Genomic DNA, 18,669 nt, shown 5'->3' with positions numbered 1-18,669 from the left:
TGGGAACTGTATCAAAATGCCAAGCGAGGCTGAAAATTTTTGCTGCAAGGACGTGTATTGTTTCTGCAATACTTGTGCTTTTGACACTTAGTACATGTAACGACCCATCTTTCAATAACAACCGACTTGCAAATCCACCATTGAACGCATTTAAGTTGAAGAAGCAGTCGTCAGTAAAATGACGGGAACACAGCACAAGGTTCAGGCTATACTGCTATGGAATTGTTGTAAAGATGAACTTTAACAACTCTTTACATGCTCATCCTTGGGCAGTGAAAAAAAAAAACTGGCTTTACCTTCACATTGTAGAGCACAGCATCTTCTCGACATGATGCTATCCAGTATCCACAGGAATCAGCTGCAGTGTTTGAGGGGGTTCAAGTTTTCCCTGGTGTCTGCGCGTGCAATAAGAGGGGCGTGCAATATGCTAACTTTTCGTCTTGACGTCACAACAAAAGGGCTTAGGACACGTTTGAAAAACGATTCATTTAATTGACTCAGAGTCGACTTTTACTTTTGACAGACAATTACTTTATATACTTAATATTTATATATTTTCTTCAAGGCTTGCACCTTGGAACCCATTTCAAGGTTTGAGTTCTCGAGCCACCAGACACTGTTGTTGTGCGAATGAGCGGGCCGGAGCACATTAAAGGGTTAGTTCTAGTAGAAGCGCTACGCTATTACACTACGTGAAAAAACTCAAGGCCCCGAGAGAAGGAAATTAATAGTGGAACAAAGTTTTTTTTTATTTTTTTTTTTTGCGCACAAAAAGTATTCTCGTCACTTTATAAACTTAAGATTGAGCCACTGTAGTCACTTGGACTATATTAACGATGTCTTTAATGCATTTTCTGGGCCAGCAAGTTATAATGTCTTAGAAGCCTATGGAGGAGTGATCCAGCACTCAGATTTAATAAAAAATATCTTAATTTGTGTTCCGAAGGTCTTACGGGGTTGGAACAACATGAGGGTGAGTAATTACTGACAGAATTTTCATTTTTGGGTGAACTAACCCTTTAAGGGTTTTCTGTTAGAACGGTGTCTTGTAAGCGGCCCCTAAGTTAATAACTAATGATCTTTGCAATGGAAGTTAATCGATCAAAAATAACTTTAGCTGGACAATAACTTTATTCTAGAGCTGCTGTAAAGCCAAAACAATCTTTGTTACTTTAATTTCCTATTATCACTGTAAAGCTGCTTTGAAACAGTCCATATTGTTAAAAGCGCTATATAAATGAAGGTGACATGACTTGACTTGACTATACGGTGCACTTTCAGATTTAAAACTTTGCAGGATGTTTTCATTCACATAGAGGGTCTCGGTTACGTATTTAACCCTCGTTCCCTGAAGGAGGGAATGGAGACGTGAGTCGGATGTACCGTACTGATTGGGATCGCTTTGAAAGACCAATCTACTTCAAGTGTTACAAAACGAGCAAATGCACATTGACATGCGACAATTGCATTAGCTGCTCTGCCTCGCAGCTTAAGCATATAATGAGCAGAGGTGCGTCGCATATTTGTTTTTCCGCTGAGGAGCCGAGCGAAGCCCGGGGCCGGCGGTGGTCCAGCAATGGTGGCGACGGGACTCATGTTCCCTTTCAGTTCAGTCACGTTCGACGTGAGTCGGACGTACTGTACTGATTGGGATCTCCATTAACACGATCACCAACTTACAGTGCCTAGCAAAAGCCTCCTGATCCCTGAGGCGGACATAGGACAGGGCTTAGGCCAGGGAAGTCCACTGCTGTTCCGAATGACCCACTCAGACAGACTTGGATAACACTGGGAAAGAGTGCCATTTCCGTGGAAAGGGAGACGTTGGAAGCCACATCATGCCAGTAGGGAGGTATCATGTGGAAGTTACACATACGGACTGGCAGTTTCTGGCAGTACAACATATGGAATATCACTGAGGTGGCTCCGGCCTATAGCAGGGAGGAGACAACACCGGTCAGAGACAGCAGAGCGGGCTCTGCCAAGGGAAAGACACGGGCTCGCCGCAGGGAGCCGTACCGTGGACGAATACACATATGGGATCGCCGTAGGGATCACAACACATGGGACCCAGCCTAGCACAGGTTCCACCAATGCATACGAGTGCTAGGCCTGGGGGGTGTGGAGGAACTCAACAGGGTTTGGCAAACGGGGAACTTAACTGGAGCAAGAATAGCGCACGTATATCCAGTCCATAGGAGAGAAATGACGCAGCAAGCCGACACTTCAAGCGGGGCCTACGGTGTTGACTGGCTTCTATGAGTAGAGAGCACACGGGAAGCTACCGGTTCGACACGAAGGCTATAGAATCTAACAAACGTGTTTGGTTTCGCCCAGCCCGCAGCTCTACAGATATCTGTCAGTGGGCTCGCAACCCGAGGGGGCATGGTGCATCTTTGGATTGGTAAGTCAAGATGATGGCATCCACTATCCAGTGGGCCAACCTCTGCTTGGAGACAGCCTTTCCCTTCTGCTGGTCTCCGTAACAGACGAAGAGCTTGTCTGAGGTCCTGAGGCTTTGTGTTCTATCCACTTACAGGCACATAGCGCGGACGGGACAGAGAAAAGCCAGGGCTGGGTCTGCCTCCAGATGCAGCGCTTGCAGGTTTACCACCTGGTCCCGAAAGGGCCAAAGCAAGCAGGATAACTGTTTTTACACACAGGACTTTTAACTCAGCTGCCTGCAATGGCTCAAAGGGAGGTCTCTGCAGAGCTGTCGGTCCCAAGAGGGTATAGAGGGGGTTGAGGCGGCTTCAGTGTCCTAGCGCCCCCTCAGGAACCTGACGATCAGGTCGCGCTTCCCCACGGATTTTCCATCAACTGCATGGTGATGTGCGGCAATAGAGGCAACATACACTTTGAGGGTGGAGGGAGACAGCCTTCGCTCCAACCCCTCTTGCAGAAAGGAAAGCACGGTACTGATCAAACATTTTCTGGGGTCTTCTCGGTGAGAAGAACACCACTCAACGGACAAGTTCCACTTCAGAGCATAAGCATGCTTCGTAGAGGTTGCTCTTGCAGAAGTGATGGTGTCTACGACAGCTTGTGGTAGATCACCTAGAATCTCCGCATCCTGTCCAGGGACCAGACATGGAGTTTCCAGAGGTCGGGACGCAGGTGCCATACGGTGCCCCGTTTCTGAGAGAGGAGGTCCTCCCTGAGAGGAATGGGCCAGGGAGGGACTGTCGAGAGGAGCATCAGTCCGGGGAACCAGGCCCGGTTGGGCCAATAATGGGCAACTACAAAGACCTACTCCTCTTCCTCCCTGACTTTGCACAGAGTCTGTGCAAGAAGGCTCACTGGGGGAAACGCATACTTGCAATGGGACAAGTCTGAGGAGGCAAACAGATCTATCTGTGCGGCGCCGAAGTGGTCCCATATCAGCTGGACCGCCTGGGGATGGAGTCTCCACTCTCCCGAGGCCACAGGCTGTCGTGAGTGCTTGTCGGGGGCACGATTGAGCAGGCCGGGGAATAAATGGCACGAAGTGACCTCAGATGCTCCTGACTCTATAGGAGGAGATGGCGGGCGAGTTGTGACATGCAAGGGGAGCGTAGACCACCTTGATGGTTGATGTACGCAACGGTCGCAGTGTTGTCCATACAGACCAGCACATGCTTGCAGAGCAGTGCCGTTTTGAGGTGGCTCAGAGAAAGGTGTACTACTAGTAACTCAAGGCAGTTGATGTGCCAATGCAGTTTGGGGCACGTCCAGATCCCCGCTACTGCATGCCCATTGTACGTGGTCCCCCAGCCGGTGTTGGAGGCATCTGTGGATGGACACTTGTTCTAGGGGCACTCCGGCCCGGAGAAACGAAGGGTCTGACCACAGGCTGAGGGTTTGGCAGCAGGCTGGGGTGATTGTCACACGGAGTGTGCCGCTCTGCCACCCCCATCTCGGGACTCGGCCATGAAGCCAGTGCTGAAGCGGTCTCATATGAAGCAAACCCAGTGGCGTTACTGCGGCTGCGGATGCCATATGAAAAAGTTTGAATGGGACCACTGTTCAGCTCTTGACAGTATTCAAGCAGTTCTGCACTGGCCAAACACATTCCTCTGTGAGGCATGCCGTCTGGTGGACCGAGTCCAGCTCCATACCGAGAAAAGAGATCCTCTGCACGGGGCGAGTTTCCTCTTTTCCCAGTTGACCTATTTTACACATACCGTACATTATTGTTGCATCTCTATGCCCCACCTAATGCCCCACCTTTCTGAAACGTGTACATTTTTACAAATATCATCGTTCTGAAAAGCGTGGTGTGCTCTGATTGGCCAGCGTTCCAGCGCATTGTGATTAGCACAGATACTTTAAAGGTTGTATCAGCGATTTCAGGCCCAAAAAAGGCCCAAACATAAATGATCACATTCATCTAATCTTTCCTAACGATCCACTAGCTGCCCGCCCCATAAGCAGGCCGTCAAAAAAATTTGTCTCTGTAGGCAGCCTAGGCTCTGAGATCTGCACACAAAAACAATTGGTTTCACCAACCACTCAAAACCAAAATAAATAGTGTTTCAACCGATCACCGACAGGGGGTGGGTGTTGTGAGGTTTTGCACGGCTGCACGCGAAGTCGGAGAACACAAGCGCAATATTTTGGTTGCACTGTTCTGGAACAGTGGTGTAAATAAAGCTTAACCTGTTTTCTAATTGTGTCCTCTTTTGGAAGGACAAACAAAGTATTTTTGCTTTCGCAACGAAAAACACAGCGTCTCCACGACATGGCGGCGCTGGCGGCAACAATAATACAGCGAGAATAAAAGTTACGCCTTCTTTGCGTACACATTTGGGCGGTGTTATGAAACTCTGCCCCCACAGACTGACGTAGATTTGTAGGAGCGTGTTTGAACAAAGCTTTTTAGGAAGGCGTGGCTGAGCCTTAACTTTTACAAAGAATATCTCTTTAGGTTTGAGACTTTGAGCTTTGTAACTCTGCAGATCTTATACATGCACAAACAGCTACATAACAGACTAAAGACAAAAGAAAACAAGAAATCGCATCATATGACCCCTTTAAGTCATCATTTTTGGAGCATCCCTGCTTGTCAGTGTAGTGAGGCCAATAGGCTATGACATCTGACCAAGGGCATCTGACCTTTGTAGTCTGGATCACATCTTCCAAACTGGCATAGGATAATATACCCAAATGCCTGACTTCCACAACAATCTATGACTTATATTCTTCATCTCTGCCATCAACCTCACTGCTTCTATCCTCTTCGATCTTCTTCCTTTCTTACTATAACCTCATTTTCTGATGCACTGCCGTCACTATCATCAATACTTTCTGGAAAAGGTACAGCTTCTATAAAACTTACTAATATCAACCCATAACACAAGCAAAAAGACTATTATACTGTAAAAAATGAAAAAAGAAAAGAAAAAAAACTGTAGAAGAAACTATTGGATGTACAATGATTTACAAAAAAAATGTATACGTATTTTCATGTCTAAAATGAACTCACTATGGAGCCTTGATAGTATGTGACCAACATATCCTTTACTTCCTTGTTGCCAAAAATGTCAAGCACATGGTAAATAGATTTAAATTTTATTGGCTGAAGCGGATTACATAAGTTTTAACTAAATTGTTTTGTTTTGTTTGATCATTATTATTGTATTATTATACACTGTAAACATAAAATAATGTGTTAAAGCTATATTAGGAGTGCCTTTTGTTTTGTTAAAATCTCATGGGAGTTTGAGAGAAACAGTAGCCATAACAACTTCCAGTAAAACAAGAAATAATAGAGAATTTTCTAAAAGAACACAGAACACGAGGACAAGAAAAGAGCATTTCTGACCAGATAGGACAGGACAGCAACCTTTTCCCTTTTAAACTTGGATGTAGAATAGATGATCCGAAAAATCATGACTTTGACACAAACATGAGCATGCATATAAATGCACATATCGGCAGCTGTGGCACAAAGGTTATGTCCTTTGATTATGATAAAGACTGGGGTCATTCGTCATGGTGTGTCTGACAGGGTGACATTTTCAGAGCCCAGTCTGTGAACTGTTGGCATTTTAGAGCAGATCAGACTGAGGGCAGATGTTAGGGCTAAACTCTCCCTGAGGAAAGAAGAATGTACCAAAGCAAATATTCCTTAATTTCTTTTTTTTTTGCAAATGCATTAAACAAAATTCTCAGCATGATCAGTGTGATCTAATCTAAACCTAATAATAATGCTGTTGGATGAACAGAGTGCAATACTAATCATATTAAACCAATGATCCATACCCTTTAGAGAATACTATAGGCTGGATCTTAACAGCAAAACTTCCAGCCACCATTTGTATTGTGCCTCAATCTGTTTATCATATAAGGTAGGCTACTACAAGACCATTGGGAGGTAAACATCAGACCATTTACTTTCTTTTGTACTTTTTTCTTTTGTTGAAATGCTTTGTGTCAAGTACAAATCTATACGAAAATATCAACTGACTTGGGGAAGTACAGCCAAATGATGACCTGGTTCTTGGGTCTTAAAATCCAATGGGTTCCATATATTTGACCACAGTGTCCTCTAGTGGTAATATGTGTTTATTGCAGAACCAGATACCGTTTTCAATGTGATCTACAATGTCTTTTGACTAGTTGCATTAAAAAGGTATCTCTATCTAAACTTTTCCCCTCTGATTTAGAGGTAATTCACTACTGTCAAGAAAGGCAGCAAGCGAAGGCATCAAAAGGCAGCAAGCTCTGAGATTTTTGTGAGTGTCCATCCAATAAAATATACACTAGGAAGAATTACAGAAAATATCTTAAATTATTTAAAGGGATAGTTCACCCAAAAATCTAAATTCTGTCATAATTTACTCACCCTCAAGTTGTTAAAAACCTGTATGACTTTCTTTCTTCAGCTGAACACAAAAGAAGATATTTTGAAGAATGTCAGTTACAAAACAGTTGATGGGCCCCATTGACATCCATAGTATTTTCTTTTTTCCATAGGCTATATGGAAGTCAATGGGGTCCATGAACTGTTTGGTTACCCATATTATTCAAAATATCTTCTTTTGTGTTCAGAAGAAGGAAGAAATTCATACAGGTTTGGAACAACTTGAGGGTGAGTAAATGACAGAATACATTTTATGGGGTGAACTATCCCTTTACAGCAGCTAGTACTCTGACTCACATAGTTTTTATTTATTTTATTCCAACCCAATGACTCCCGTCACGCTCAGTCACTTTTTGCTTACTGTAGATAATAATGTAGGCTTTTTCAACAAAAATGTTTTTGAAATATACTGAAAATATAAATATACAAATACTGAAATGTTGATAATTTCCATTAGTTAAATATGTAACAGAAATGGAAAATATGTATCTGAATTTTCTAAAACTATGTATCTGAAAATTTTAAAAAGATCATGTGACTATATACTTACATTAATTATTTGCACATATAATATGAAAACATGTTGCTATATTAATTACATCTTATAATCAGAAGTGATGGTCATTGACCACCAGATGGGGCAAACTGGATAAACTATATACATAAATAGACTAGCTGATACGAGCTCAACCTTGACCCATTCCAGACCTGCTCTAACACACCAGCCCCCTGTGGTGAAAATCAAGTTTTTAACGTTGTTTATATATTGGTGTTTTTAATGTGCTTTAAGACAAACCATGAGCAAATTCATAAGTCAACACCATTGCAGAGTATTTTCTCCTTCAAACTGCAGTGAAAAAAAGACTCAAAAAAGACAAAAAAATATGCTCAAAAAGCATATCATTAAAGGTGCAGTCTGTAAGAATGACAGCTAGTGGTCCAAATAGGCACTGCAGTCCAAATTCAAAAGATGGTTGTTTCCCCCGCCCCCTCCTGCTTAGACTGGACGCTCACGCGGGTTGCCAGTTTAAGGAACGCAACAGGAACGAGCGCAATTGACAATGAAAGCCAAGGAGATTTAAATACTAAGATCCCTATATTTTAACGATCTGAAACGCAAGTATCAAACGCGAAACGCAAGTAACTTTGTGGGCGGGTAAATGGTAAGCTATTTATTCCTATTTTTTCACATCTTCATGAACATCACAATGATTTCCCTCATGTGGAATATTTTTCCTTGTAATTATGTATGGTTTTCAAAATTGGCAACTGCTGCGTCTGTGTGTAGATGAGAGAAGCAAAGTGTATGCACGTTGTGCACACGCTACATTATGGCCAAGCATGCACCCTTAAAATAGCATCTGAACGCGGCACTGAAAACGCGGCACTGACTTTAGACTAGGTTTTTCCGAAACTGCAAAATAGCACCAGGGAACGTTTGCGCCGGAACACGCCTCCTCTTTTTGCCGAACCGCCCCCGGGAGCGCAAGTTCATTCCCTAATTTACCGACGTGCGTCTGTCGAGGGAAAAGTCTGCTGTGCGTCGGGTGCAAAATAGGAATGATACATGCATCAGTGTACAAAGTCAATTGCGCTGGGTGCAAGATAGGGCCCTATGTAAGTTGATGAGTTGATTTATCCGCGTTTTAATATGCTCTCGTTCATAGAGATTTGGGTGAACTGGCAGTAGCCATAACATATAATGGTATTTTTATGCTTTAGTAGAGTGAAAAAGTTACATACAGCACCTTTAACAGCGAACTAGCAGGGGAGTCTCAAGAAATGCCTTTCCGATATCTTTTTTTCTTGACATGAAAAATCTGGTGGATTTAGCAATATAGCGGATGTATGATTTATATTGCGATGTTATGGTGAACTATGCCTTTCTCCACTGACGTTCTGAGTTGTTCAAAGAGTTTCTGATGATAGTTAGAAGGCAGACTGAGATGGCGAATGGGGACATAGTTTGTGTAACATTAACAACACATTATTATCTGTTTGATAACAGTCAATTCAAAGGCTAATCATATTAATTACCATTATGTGTCCGACATTGTAAAGAGCGATACCATTGTGCAGCGATTACCTCAGTAAGTTAGCCGAGTGAATCTGTGAGCTGGCGTGAGTGGAGACGGGGCTAATTAACATATTAATGTATCCACGTATACTAAATGAACCAAGGGTGTAGAGCTGCATTCAAGCTATTTTAAGCATGAATTTTTTTTCACAGGAAAAAAACTTTTAAATATGTCATTTTGGTGATCAAAGATGAGTTTTGAGGGATACAATTATTGACTACAGGGGGACTTCAATATACCCCATAACGTTGTTTAAATAAACAATAAAAGTGTCATCAACTTCACATGTGAAAAATATTTCCTTTACTTCTCTGTTCAGTCAAATTAAATAGGCCTACCTTCATATAATACTATGTCAGAGGGCATTACACATACAGTACATCACTTCCTCCAGTGATTGCATTTCTTGTTTTTTCCCCCCTTTTCCCAGTCTTATAGAAAAACTTAATGTTAACCTATTTAAAGATCCCTAGCCATCCTAACACAGACCCACAAATGTATGCTACACACACCCAGTGTGAATGCCCTTGTGGTGGGGAGCTAACCACCAGTATTTTAAAAAATACTAAACTCCAAAAAGCTCCATCCATCCTACACTGGGTGCGTTCCAGGGTTGCTATAACGGGAAGAGAGTCTTTCCTAGTGAGGCTTCCTCGAGCGAAAAACACTAATGTGTAGGTATGCATCTTTAAACCTTAAATGGAAGCATATGTGGGCTCGGAATGAAAGTTTACATAGGGCTGTAATCAGAGCGGGACTCTTTCTTTTATTCCTCTGCTTGATTTCCGTCTATTTTTCTCTGCAAATGAGGAGGTTGTGCTCGAGCACATGCAGACCGCACAGCTGAGAGTGATTAGTGTTAGCTGTAGTGCTAGTATTATCAGATTGGTACGAACTGCAGGGCTGGCTGCTCAGAAGCCAAAGAGAGAGATTGCTGAAAATAGCCAGAACTTTAGTCTTTTCTTTAGTCTAATTGCAGGCACAATCCAAATGATTCAAATGAGATTCATGAGATACTATACAGGCTCATGCTCAGGTTACTGGATGAGTTTGTGTTCAGCTGCTCAGCATACACACATTCACACGTTCAAACACAAATGAACTCAGTGTGAGTCATAGGCCCCGTTTACACTGCCAGTGAAATGTGACCCAATTCCGATTTTTTGCTCACATGTGACACAGATCGGATGTGTTCTATGACAGTGTAAACAAGAAAAAAACGCATGCATTCGGATATTTCCAGATCGGTTTCAGGCCTCATTCATATGTGGAAATAAATCGGATATGTGCCAATGCGACTGTCATGTAAACAGGAAGATCGGATTTTCTGAGGCATTAGGCAACGTCTCCGCGGTTTAATGACGAGAGAAACCCCGACGCAGATCTGCAAAGGGACGGATGGCCCGACGAAACGTTGTCATCGTAGGAGAGGAATGTGGAGAGGGTCACGGGAAGTGTTTTCATATGACTGTAAATTTAACGAAAATTTTTGTTAATTTACATTTATTCATTTCAAGCAATAGTAATTTATTTGTATTTATTATTTTTAAAACATACGCGCAGATTGTGATGTAATATTGTGTGTGCATAGAAAGAATTTGTCCGCAGCCGCTCAAAAAAGAAAAAAGAAAATTGTTCACAGCTGCTCTACTCCTGAGCGCAACTCCTGTCAGTGTTGTGTAAGTACAGGCTCTAGGCAGTTTTTTTTTGTGTGTTAATTTCTATTTCTTGTCGCTGTGCAGGCTCTTTATTGTATAACAGTGAACAGCCCTTAATGTATGTGCCGTAGATCGGTCCGTTGCATTACGAATGAAAGCAGTATCAATAATGTCAAATATGTGATGTGCAGTCAAGTTCGGCTGTGTGTATGTTGTTTTAACGAGTGTTCTCACCGACACGCTTGTGATTCGTGGAGTTTTAACGAGTTTTATAGACATTGTTTCTTATTCAAAAGTGGTGTTTGGCAACTTTGCATATCGCAGAGCATGAAACATATTTTGTGTTCGTCTATTTGTGCAAGAGAATTTAACCCTTTAAGCATGCGCGATATGTTTCAGATAGTAGCCTATATGGCAAGTGTAAACACATGAATCGGATATGGGTCACAATTTAAAGAATGTGTAAACAGACAGTCAAAAAAATCGGATATAGGCAACAAATCAGAATTGGGCATCAAGACCTGCAGTGTAAACGAGGCCATAGTGTCATCTCCACCCTAACAGTTTAAATAGTGCCATGAACTTTCTCACTCATTTCTATGTTCACCATTCTCTCATCAGCTACAGAATGCAGGGGGAGGCAGGCCTGTGTTTGATAACTTGTTTATTAATTGTAGATTGCTTAGCAATGAGTGCTCAAATTCAGAAGGACAGGTTAAAATCAAGGCATAAATGTGGCATGAACATTTGGTTACACTTTATTTTAGGGTGTCCTTGTTACAGTGTAATTATACAAATAAGTAATATTCATTGATTACTTATACTATTGTTATTAGGCTACTGTAGTAAGTACAGTACATGTAAGATGTGCATCAAGGACACTGTCAATTCAATAATTATTCTTTGTAATTTCTTTGTAACTTCTGAAATTCAGGATTGATTGATTGATTGTTAGATTTTTTTTGTTAAAGTTATGGCGTGTTTGTGCATGTGGAGATTTGTGTTTAACTACATTAGCAGCAATCCTTTCTTGTATTGTCCTGTGGAGAGCGTTGGCAGTCTACTGTTATTTCTGCTTTTTTTATTGCGACAATACAAAGGAGGTAGGTAAGACAAAACCAACTGTCAAATTCACAAGAATACATTAGTCTTGTAATTAAATATAATTCATTATTTAAAAAAAAAATTATGGGAGTCTGGAATTCATTCATGATTTTCAATTTCTTACATTTCATTATTTTAGTTTGTTTTGAACGACTGAAAAAGACAAGAATAAACAACAGGTATCTTTGTGTCTTGAATGATTTATAATGTTGAGGAAATTAAAGTCCCATTAGAGGTGTTTACAACTGATTCCTGACAGAGAGGTTACAAAAGAAAGTAGATAAGCGAGAGCAAAATAAATGGTGCATGAATAGGTAGCAAATTAGGCAAAATAGAAAGCTGTTACAGACATACAGTACCATAGAACTCCATAATGGACAGCACTATTTTGTTACTATAACAGCCTTCACCAATTTCACTGCATTTCACAAGACATTCTTTGTAAAGAGACATACAGCACTGTGCATGTGTGTTTGTGTGTGGCCTTCAAAACAATTGAATGATCATGTTATACTCTGCCACTTGAGAAAAGGCTGTCTTCATGATAAAACATTATGGAGGAATAAAATGAAAGCAGTGAGCCTCTCGCCTACATGTCGTTAGGGGCTGATGCATTCTCCTCCTCATCAATGCCCTTGTCTGAACACAATAAGTCTGTCCGCAGGAGTAATTTGCTGCTTGTTTGGGGAGCAAGTAATTTGTGGTTTATATGGGAAGGGATTTGTGTAGCTTTTATAGAAATAAGGTACATTCCATGGAGCCTATTGAAGATAATAAGCAATTTTTGGTCACACTTTACAGACTTTGTTTTTGTGTAACTAATTACCTGCAAGTGCTTCAATCACAGCTGATATATTCAGACCAATAGCATTCTTGATGCACTCTCTGCAGTTGATTTTTGTAATGGTTCAACGTACAATAAGTTAATATTTACATTTTAGACACATTATTGCCAGTTTGTCTAATTTTGAACCACAAACTAACATAATTCAAAATGTAGCCAGACTAACTACAGTAGAAGCAGCCATTGCATATCTGAGCAATACACATGAGTTTCTCTCTTGAATTAATTGACTCGGTTGAATGAATGACTCAATGACATTCAAAATCGCATACTCTATGAGTAGGTACTTTTCTGAATAAAAACATTAATTTACATTAACATTAACATTAAACATTAAAATGTGTGTCCTATAGTATGAATGTGTGTCCTATGAATGTAACCCAGATGTACTAAATTCATCATGTTGTCATTGTCATGTGACTTCCCAACGTCAGTTCAGTTCACTGCCATTCACAAATCCTCTCCCGTGGCCTCATGGGATAGTAAAGTGCCTATTGGATGTGCACTTCAGAATGTCGCCGGAAGAGTAGATCATTGTCATCTACTCTTTTCACATACTATTTTTTGCTTACTACATGGTAGGGAAGTATGCTTATTCGGATGCAGCCAGTCACTTGTTTAGTTTATGAAAGTCTCACTGTTTTTGAACAACTCGGTTGAGTAAATGATTCAATGACTTGTTCATAAAGGCAGTCCCTTGTTTTGTTCCTGCATGAATAAGTGATTTTAATTGTTTTGGAATGAATGATTCAACGATTCAATTTGTCACCACATACTTGCATAATTATGTAACCACCAGAAAAGGGTCTCTGAACAATCTCCACCACTAAATAACAGACTGACAGTCTGTCTAGAATGCGCAAACATGGACAAGATGAGTAATACAAAAAAATCGCTCCGCCGGCTAAATTTGACAACAAGAAATATCAGCCATATTATAGGGAAGGGTGTGCGATATATATCATCTATGATAATATTGTAATTGATGTTTTAACAATGCGCAATCTGACATTATCGAGTTTGTCCCTCATTCGCAAAAAACAAACAAAAACACTTCTAGAGAGTGCATACACTGCGTGATGTAGCCTTTTCAGTTTAGGTTAGACTACTTACTGCACGTGCACATTTAGAGTGCACCCTCTCACTGGGTGATTTACAATATTAAAATGCAGTAAAAATTTCTTGGCTATATTTATATCATTTGATATAAGCAATCACACAAAAAGTCGTTTTCCCCCCAAATATAAACACGATTGCAAATGCGATATTGATTTAATACTAGTTTAATAAACAATTAAGTGACTTACATTTTAGACACAATTTTGCCTGTTTTGCTCTATTTCGCCGACGTAAATAGTTCCTAACAAAGCCACTGCAGAACTGTTTTGTGTCTCTGAGCAACACACAGAGCCAGAGTTATTTCATTCCTGAATGAATCAGTCCATTTGAACGAATCGGTTGAATTAATGACTCAATTATTCGCTCATTAACAGTGACTTGCCGCCACCTACTGCCAGTTTTGGTTTCATATTTAAAGTATTTTTCAGTTTTAAAATCATTTCATATATCATCAATGTTTTATTTTTTAAAACATCAAAACATTATTTATGCATTTGTAACAGCAGGTTAAATGCATTCATGTCACCTCTGAGCTGAATTAAAGAGTCTGTGTAAATACATTTAAATGCCACGTCAGATGCAGCTTCTGTTTCCATGCATTGCGAAGACAGATTTTGATGATACTGATTTCATTTGACTGGTAACAGCCATATAGTGTCTTATTATTCTAACTGAATGTATTGATTAAATGTAATAAGTTGACATAATAAATTATGCATAGGTTACATTTAATTAGGTAAGACAAATTGCTCTTATAAAGGTAAAAATGCAGATAAAAGGTAAAAATCTATTTAAACTTATTGGAAAATTTAATTTCTGTCAAATTGCTGCAAACTGACCACCACGCAGAATATGATGAATAACAAAAACTTTAGGAGTCAACTGTCCACGGTAGTCCTAAACCTGACAAAGTATACCAACATATCATCTGTTCATCATTATTATTTTTTGTCAATACCGCTCATGCACATCCCTTATTATAAGCCTACTAATCAATTATAATAACATGTAATATGGGCACAGTAATGTGGTAAATTTGTATTTGACAAAGAGCAACTTAATGAAAGACCAATGCAGAGTTGCATATATGCAACTTGTATTAGGCTACTGTGCATACAGGTCTCTCATTTCAAAATGACCTAAGATTCAGTAGAAATAAGCTATACAGTATTGTCTCAGCATAATACTGCAGTCTACACTATGATGGTCCCAACACAGGAGATAGGCCAAAATGGGGTGTGACCTCTCTCCTTCATGTAGGCTATCTCTGCATTTCTCACACAAACACAGACATACTACATTCATGTGCTTAACCACCAGTGCTTGTGTTGGTGTGTCTGACACTGATGCAGAACCATTACTGAGCATGAGCTTTTACGCTGCTATCATCCTTTCACTTTCACTGACATAAATGGAAAACAACATTGAAAACACAATACTCTTGCAAATACAAGAGCAACGGGTCGATACTCGAGATATGCATTTATAGGAAGGAATAATTCTCAAGCCTTAGCTCTCTGAGTACATCTTCTGTTTAGCAAACAGAAAACCCGGATCTCCTCAAGACTGTTCATGGGGAATCCCGATGGAAAAAGTGGGTTATTGCCATTAGAGGCTCATGTCTCAGCATTTAATGGACCATGGCTTGTGTCTAAACTCTCAAGAAATGTGTGTATGTATGTATGTATTTAGGCTTTTGGCATGATTGTCAGCATATATTGCCAAAGCATATGCAGCATTACATTTTTTACAATAAACAGAAAATACAATAACAGAGAATACAGATAATAATAATAATATATATATATATATAAACACACACACACAGAGACATGTATGCTATATCCATATGTCAATTTCCATTATATTAAATTTTCCCTTTTTTATTTCTAATCTTATTTATTTTCTGTATTATAATAGTAATTCTTCGAGAACAGTATTATTAGTGAGACACAGTTTTTCTTTCTTTATTAATTAATAAACCATTACCATATATATACGGTTGTATTCTCTGTTATTGTATTTTCTGTCTATTGCAAAAATTTGAATGCTGCATATGCTTTGGTAATATATGCTTGACAATCATGCCAATAAAGCTTTGTTGACTCTGAGATCCCTAGCGACAGCCTTAAGACACTTTAATGTGCTGCTGGTCCATGCCAAATCCCCCTGAAAGCTAGTCTAAACCCACACACTTGAGTAAAACATGTCTATCTCAGATGCCCTACACACTGCTGTGATAATTTACAATCACACCATCCTGTAACCGGATGATGCGGTGCTCTAAAAAATGCCCACTCCCAACATAAAAAAACCCCTTCCCCATATCAACTCACCTCGTTATTTCGAAACTGCAGCCCTTCCTGAGGAGCAGGGCTCTCTTTCGCATGATCCCCGTTTTCTCTCGCCCCAAGTACATGTTAATATCCGAATTCATGGTGGTGGGATAGCAGGGCACACAGAGGCAGCGCGAGCGCTGATGATGATGGTGATGCGGCTCTGCTCCGCGTCTGGCGAATGGAGAACCGAGAGGGCGCACAGAGGGATCAACAGAGGGTCCTCCTCCACGGGAAAACCAAAAAGTGAGCCACACACTTTCTGCGGCCAGAGAAGATATGATTCAAGTGGGTAAAACGTGCGGGTTGAGTAAAGGGATTCGTAAACTCCATCCACACCGGTTCCTTTGGATCAAAAGTGCAAAAAGTCGTCGGTTAGATAATCTCCGGGTCGATCCCCCAGTTCCCCGTTGTTTAGGGCATGTATACTGGAGTAATATAACGCTCCAGCCGTAGAGTCTGCGCGGTCCTAATGTCTACCCAGAAGAATGGAAGAAAATACATGAAATCTTGTGGGGCGGCGACTATCAAATGAACGTACATTACGCTCTGTAATTTTTCGAGAACAGTATAATTAGTGAGACACTGTTTTTCTTTCTTTATTAATTAATAAACCATTACCATTGTGTCATAGATTACATTCTATTCTGAAGAACTCACTCAGGGTGCCAAACCTCAAAGCAGCAGGTAGCTGATAGCATACATAAAAGTGTTAAAGAAAAAAAAAAGTTTATGTATATGATATATTTATTTTATGCGGCTATATATTACTTCAAATAATAATAATTATTAATAATACTATTGTGGAAAGCACTATACAAATGAATATGAATATATATATATATGGGGGCGCTTTCGTCCCCAAATAGCAGGACACCACGTCTTGGTCCGCTCGGACAACATGTCAGTGGTAGCCTACATAAATCGCAAACACATACATGAGCTCAAGACTGGATAGAAAGATTCACAAAAGACTCAAACAGAGCAGATGTTCTCTAATGGGTCAGGACACAAAAATTGGTGGCAGGTCTGTTTTGATTGGGTCATGGACAGCAGGGAAATACTGTAGCGATGCTAGATGCAAATACAGTCCAAATAACCACATAATCGTTTATAGTTACAGTAACACAGCAAAATAAATAAGCTTATCAAAAGAGGCAAACGCTTCCTTTGTTTGTTTAAGTATTTTGTTGTTGATGTGGCACTAGTGTGAATAAGTTATTACAAACGGAAGTGAGAGATTAGCATACATTTATATTCAGAGTAATCTATTCAGACTAAATGTTTGTGCTTGTGTTTAAAGCCTGTCTTAGACTCCTGTTTGGTTACTTTAATAAGAGATCTGCAAGAAGGATATTGATTTATGTATACATACAGCAGTGTAAATTATCCAAACCGCTAGGGGGAGCTCTCGCTAAGATCTGCTCCAGAACGCGTAATACAGCAGTTAATGCAGAGACGAGCAGATAGCTAACACACAGAATTGAGACGCTCCATTTGTGATTGACATTGAATCTGATATCTGTCTTGCAGGTAAGATTAACTCAGTTTATTACAGATAAAAGGGGTTCATGAACCGTTATCTTTAGTATTTTGTTGTGTGAAGTAAGTTTTGAGCACAAAAACTGTATTGTCACTACTCGTGAATAGAACATGATCAGAAACAACAGTAATGAAAGCTTGTATGTGAAACGCGAGTCTGTATTGTGCACAGATATGAAAATACATTATTCACAGCGATGTTTATTTAGTTATTGCGTGATTTTGATGGCTACATTTATAGTTTAAGTGACGCGGGTTCAGTAACGCACGTGGAGTTCGCGGGTGTCCGCCATTTCGTGCAAATCGTATGCCGCGGCGGCAGAGTTAATAAACTCAGATGACGTGATTTGCTCAGTAATGATATAAAAGTTATGAAAGGTGACATGAGAACTTTACAGTGTTATTTAGAGTAAACAAGTCATGCTGGAAAAGAGAATGCATGTATTCGGAAAAGTGTTTAACAAACAAAGCGAATTGTATGGGTTCAAATTAATTTTAGCATGGTTTATTTTTGATTTTATGGTGCAAGATATGTGTTCAAGGGCTGAATATGTAAACTGTATTTGCAAGTGAATTATTTCATTAGTTTGTTTAACAGCCATGGTATAGATAATGCTAAAATGAGTAATGAGAAAATGTAATATGGAATGAGAACGCGTAATACAGCAGTTAATGCAGAGACGAGCAGATAGCTAACACACAGAATTGAGACGCTCCATTTGTGATTGACATTGAATCTGATATCTGTCTTGCAGGTTTGCATGCAATATCTCCCTTATTAAATGTGTTGCACCAGAATCGACGCCTGCTCCTTTCTACATGTGTAACATATTTTGGCGAGCCAAGCAGCCAGGAGAGGTACGCAGTGTGACGAAGACTACCTCTTCATACAGAGACGAATTTAGTCATGGAGAACAGCCAATTCCTTCACGACCAAGTGAGCGCCGGACTCTGGCAGCTAGATGAGGACCATCTGCAAGAGGTTTGTCGTTACCTAAAATGTAATGTGTCCCCAGGAAAGCCCAGACGGTTGCTCGTTAAGACAGTCGAAAACAATTTGGAGGAATTTCAGGAGAATGAGAGTGAAACTGAGGTCATACAGAGTTTCAAAGATTTACTCTCGTTCATGATTGAAGTGAAACAA

General features: G+C 40.2%; 1 protein-coding gene across 6 annotated transcripts in view; it reads right to left on the bottom strand.

Moving 5' to 3' along the window:
• The window catches only part of garnl3 (GTPase activating Rap/RanGAP domain like 3), a 72,686-nt gene extending 56,209 nt beyond the window's left edge, over nucleotides 1–16,477 (bottom strand). For all 6 annotated transcript variants that reach the window (XM_082169017.1, XM_082169020.1, XM_082169018.1 and 3 more), the window contains exon 1: nucleotides 15,984–16,477. In XM_082169017.1, coding sequence (XP_082025143.1) covers nucleotides 15,984–16,084 — 101 coding nt within the window. In that variant the 5' untranslated portion in view covers nucleotides 16,085–16,477. The remainder of the gene's footprint in view (nucleotides 1–15,983) is intronic.
• Between the last annotated feature and the right edge of the window lie 2,192 nt (nucleotides 16,478–18,669).

The sequence above is a fragment of the Leuciscus leuciscus genome (assembly GCF_965113295.1).
Source record: "Leuciscus leuciscus genome assembly, chromosome: 5".
In the NCBI taxonomy this organism is placed as follows: domain Eukaryota; kingdom Metazoa; phylum Chordata; class Actinopteri; order Cypriniformes; family Leuciscidae; genus Leuciscus; species Leuciscus leuciscus.
This window is presented reverse-complemented; position numbering and strand designations above follow the sequence as displayed.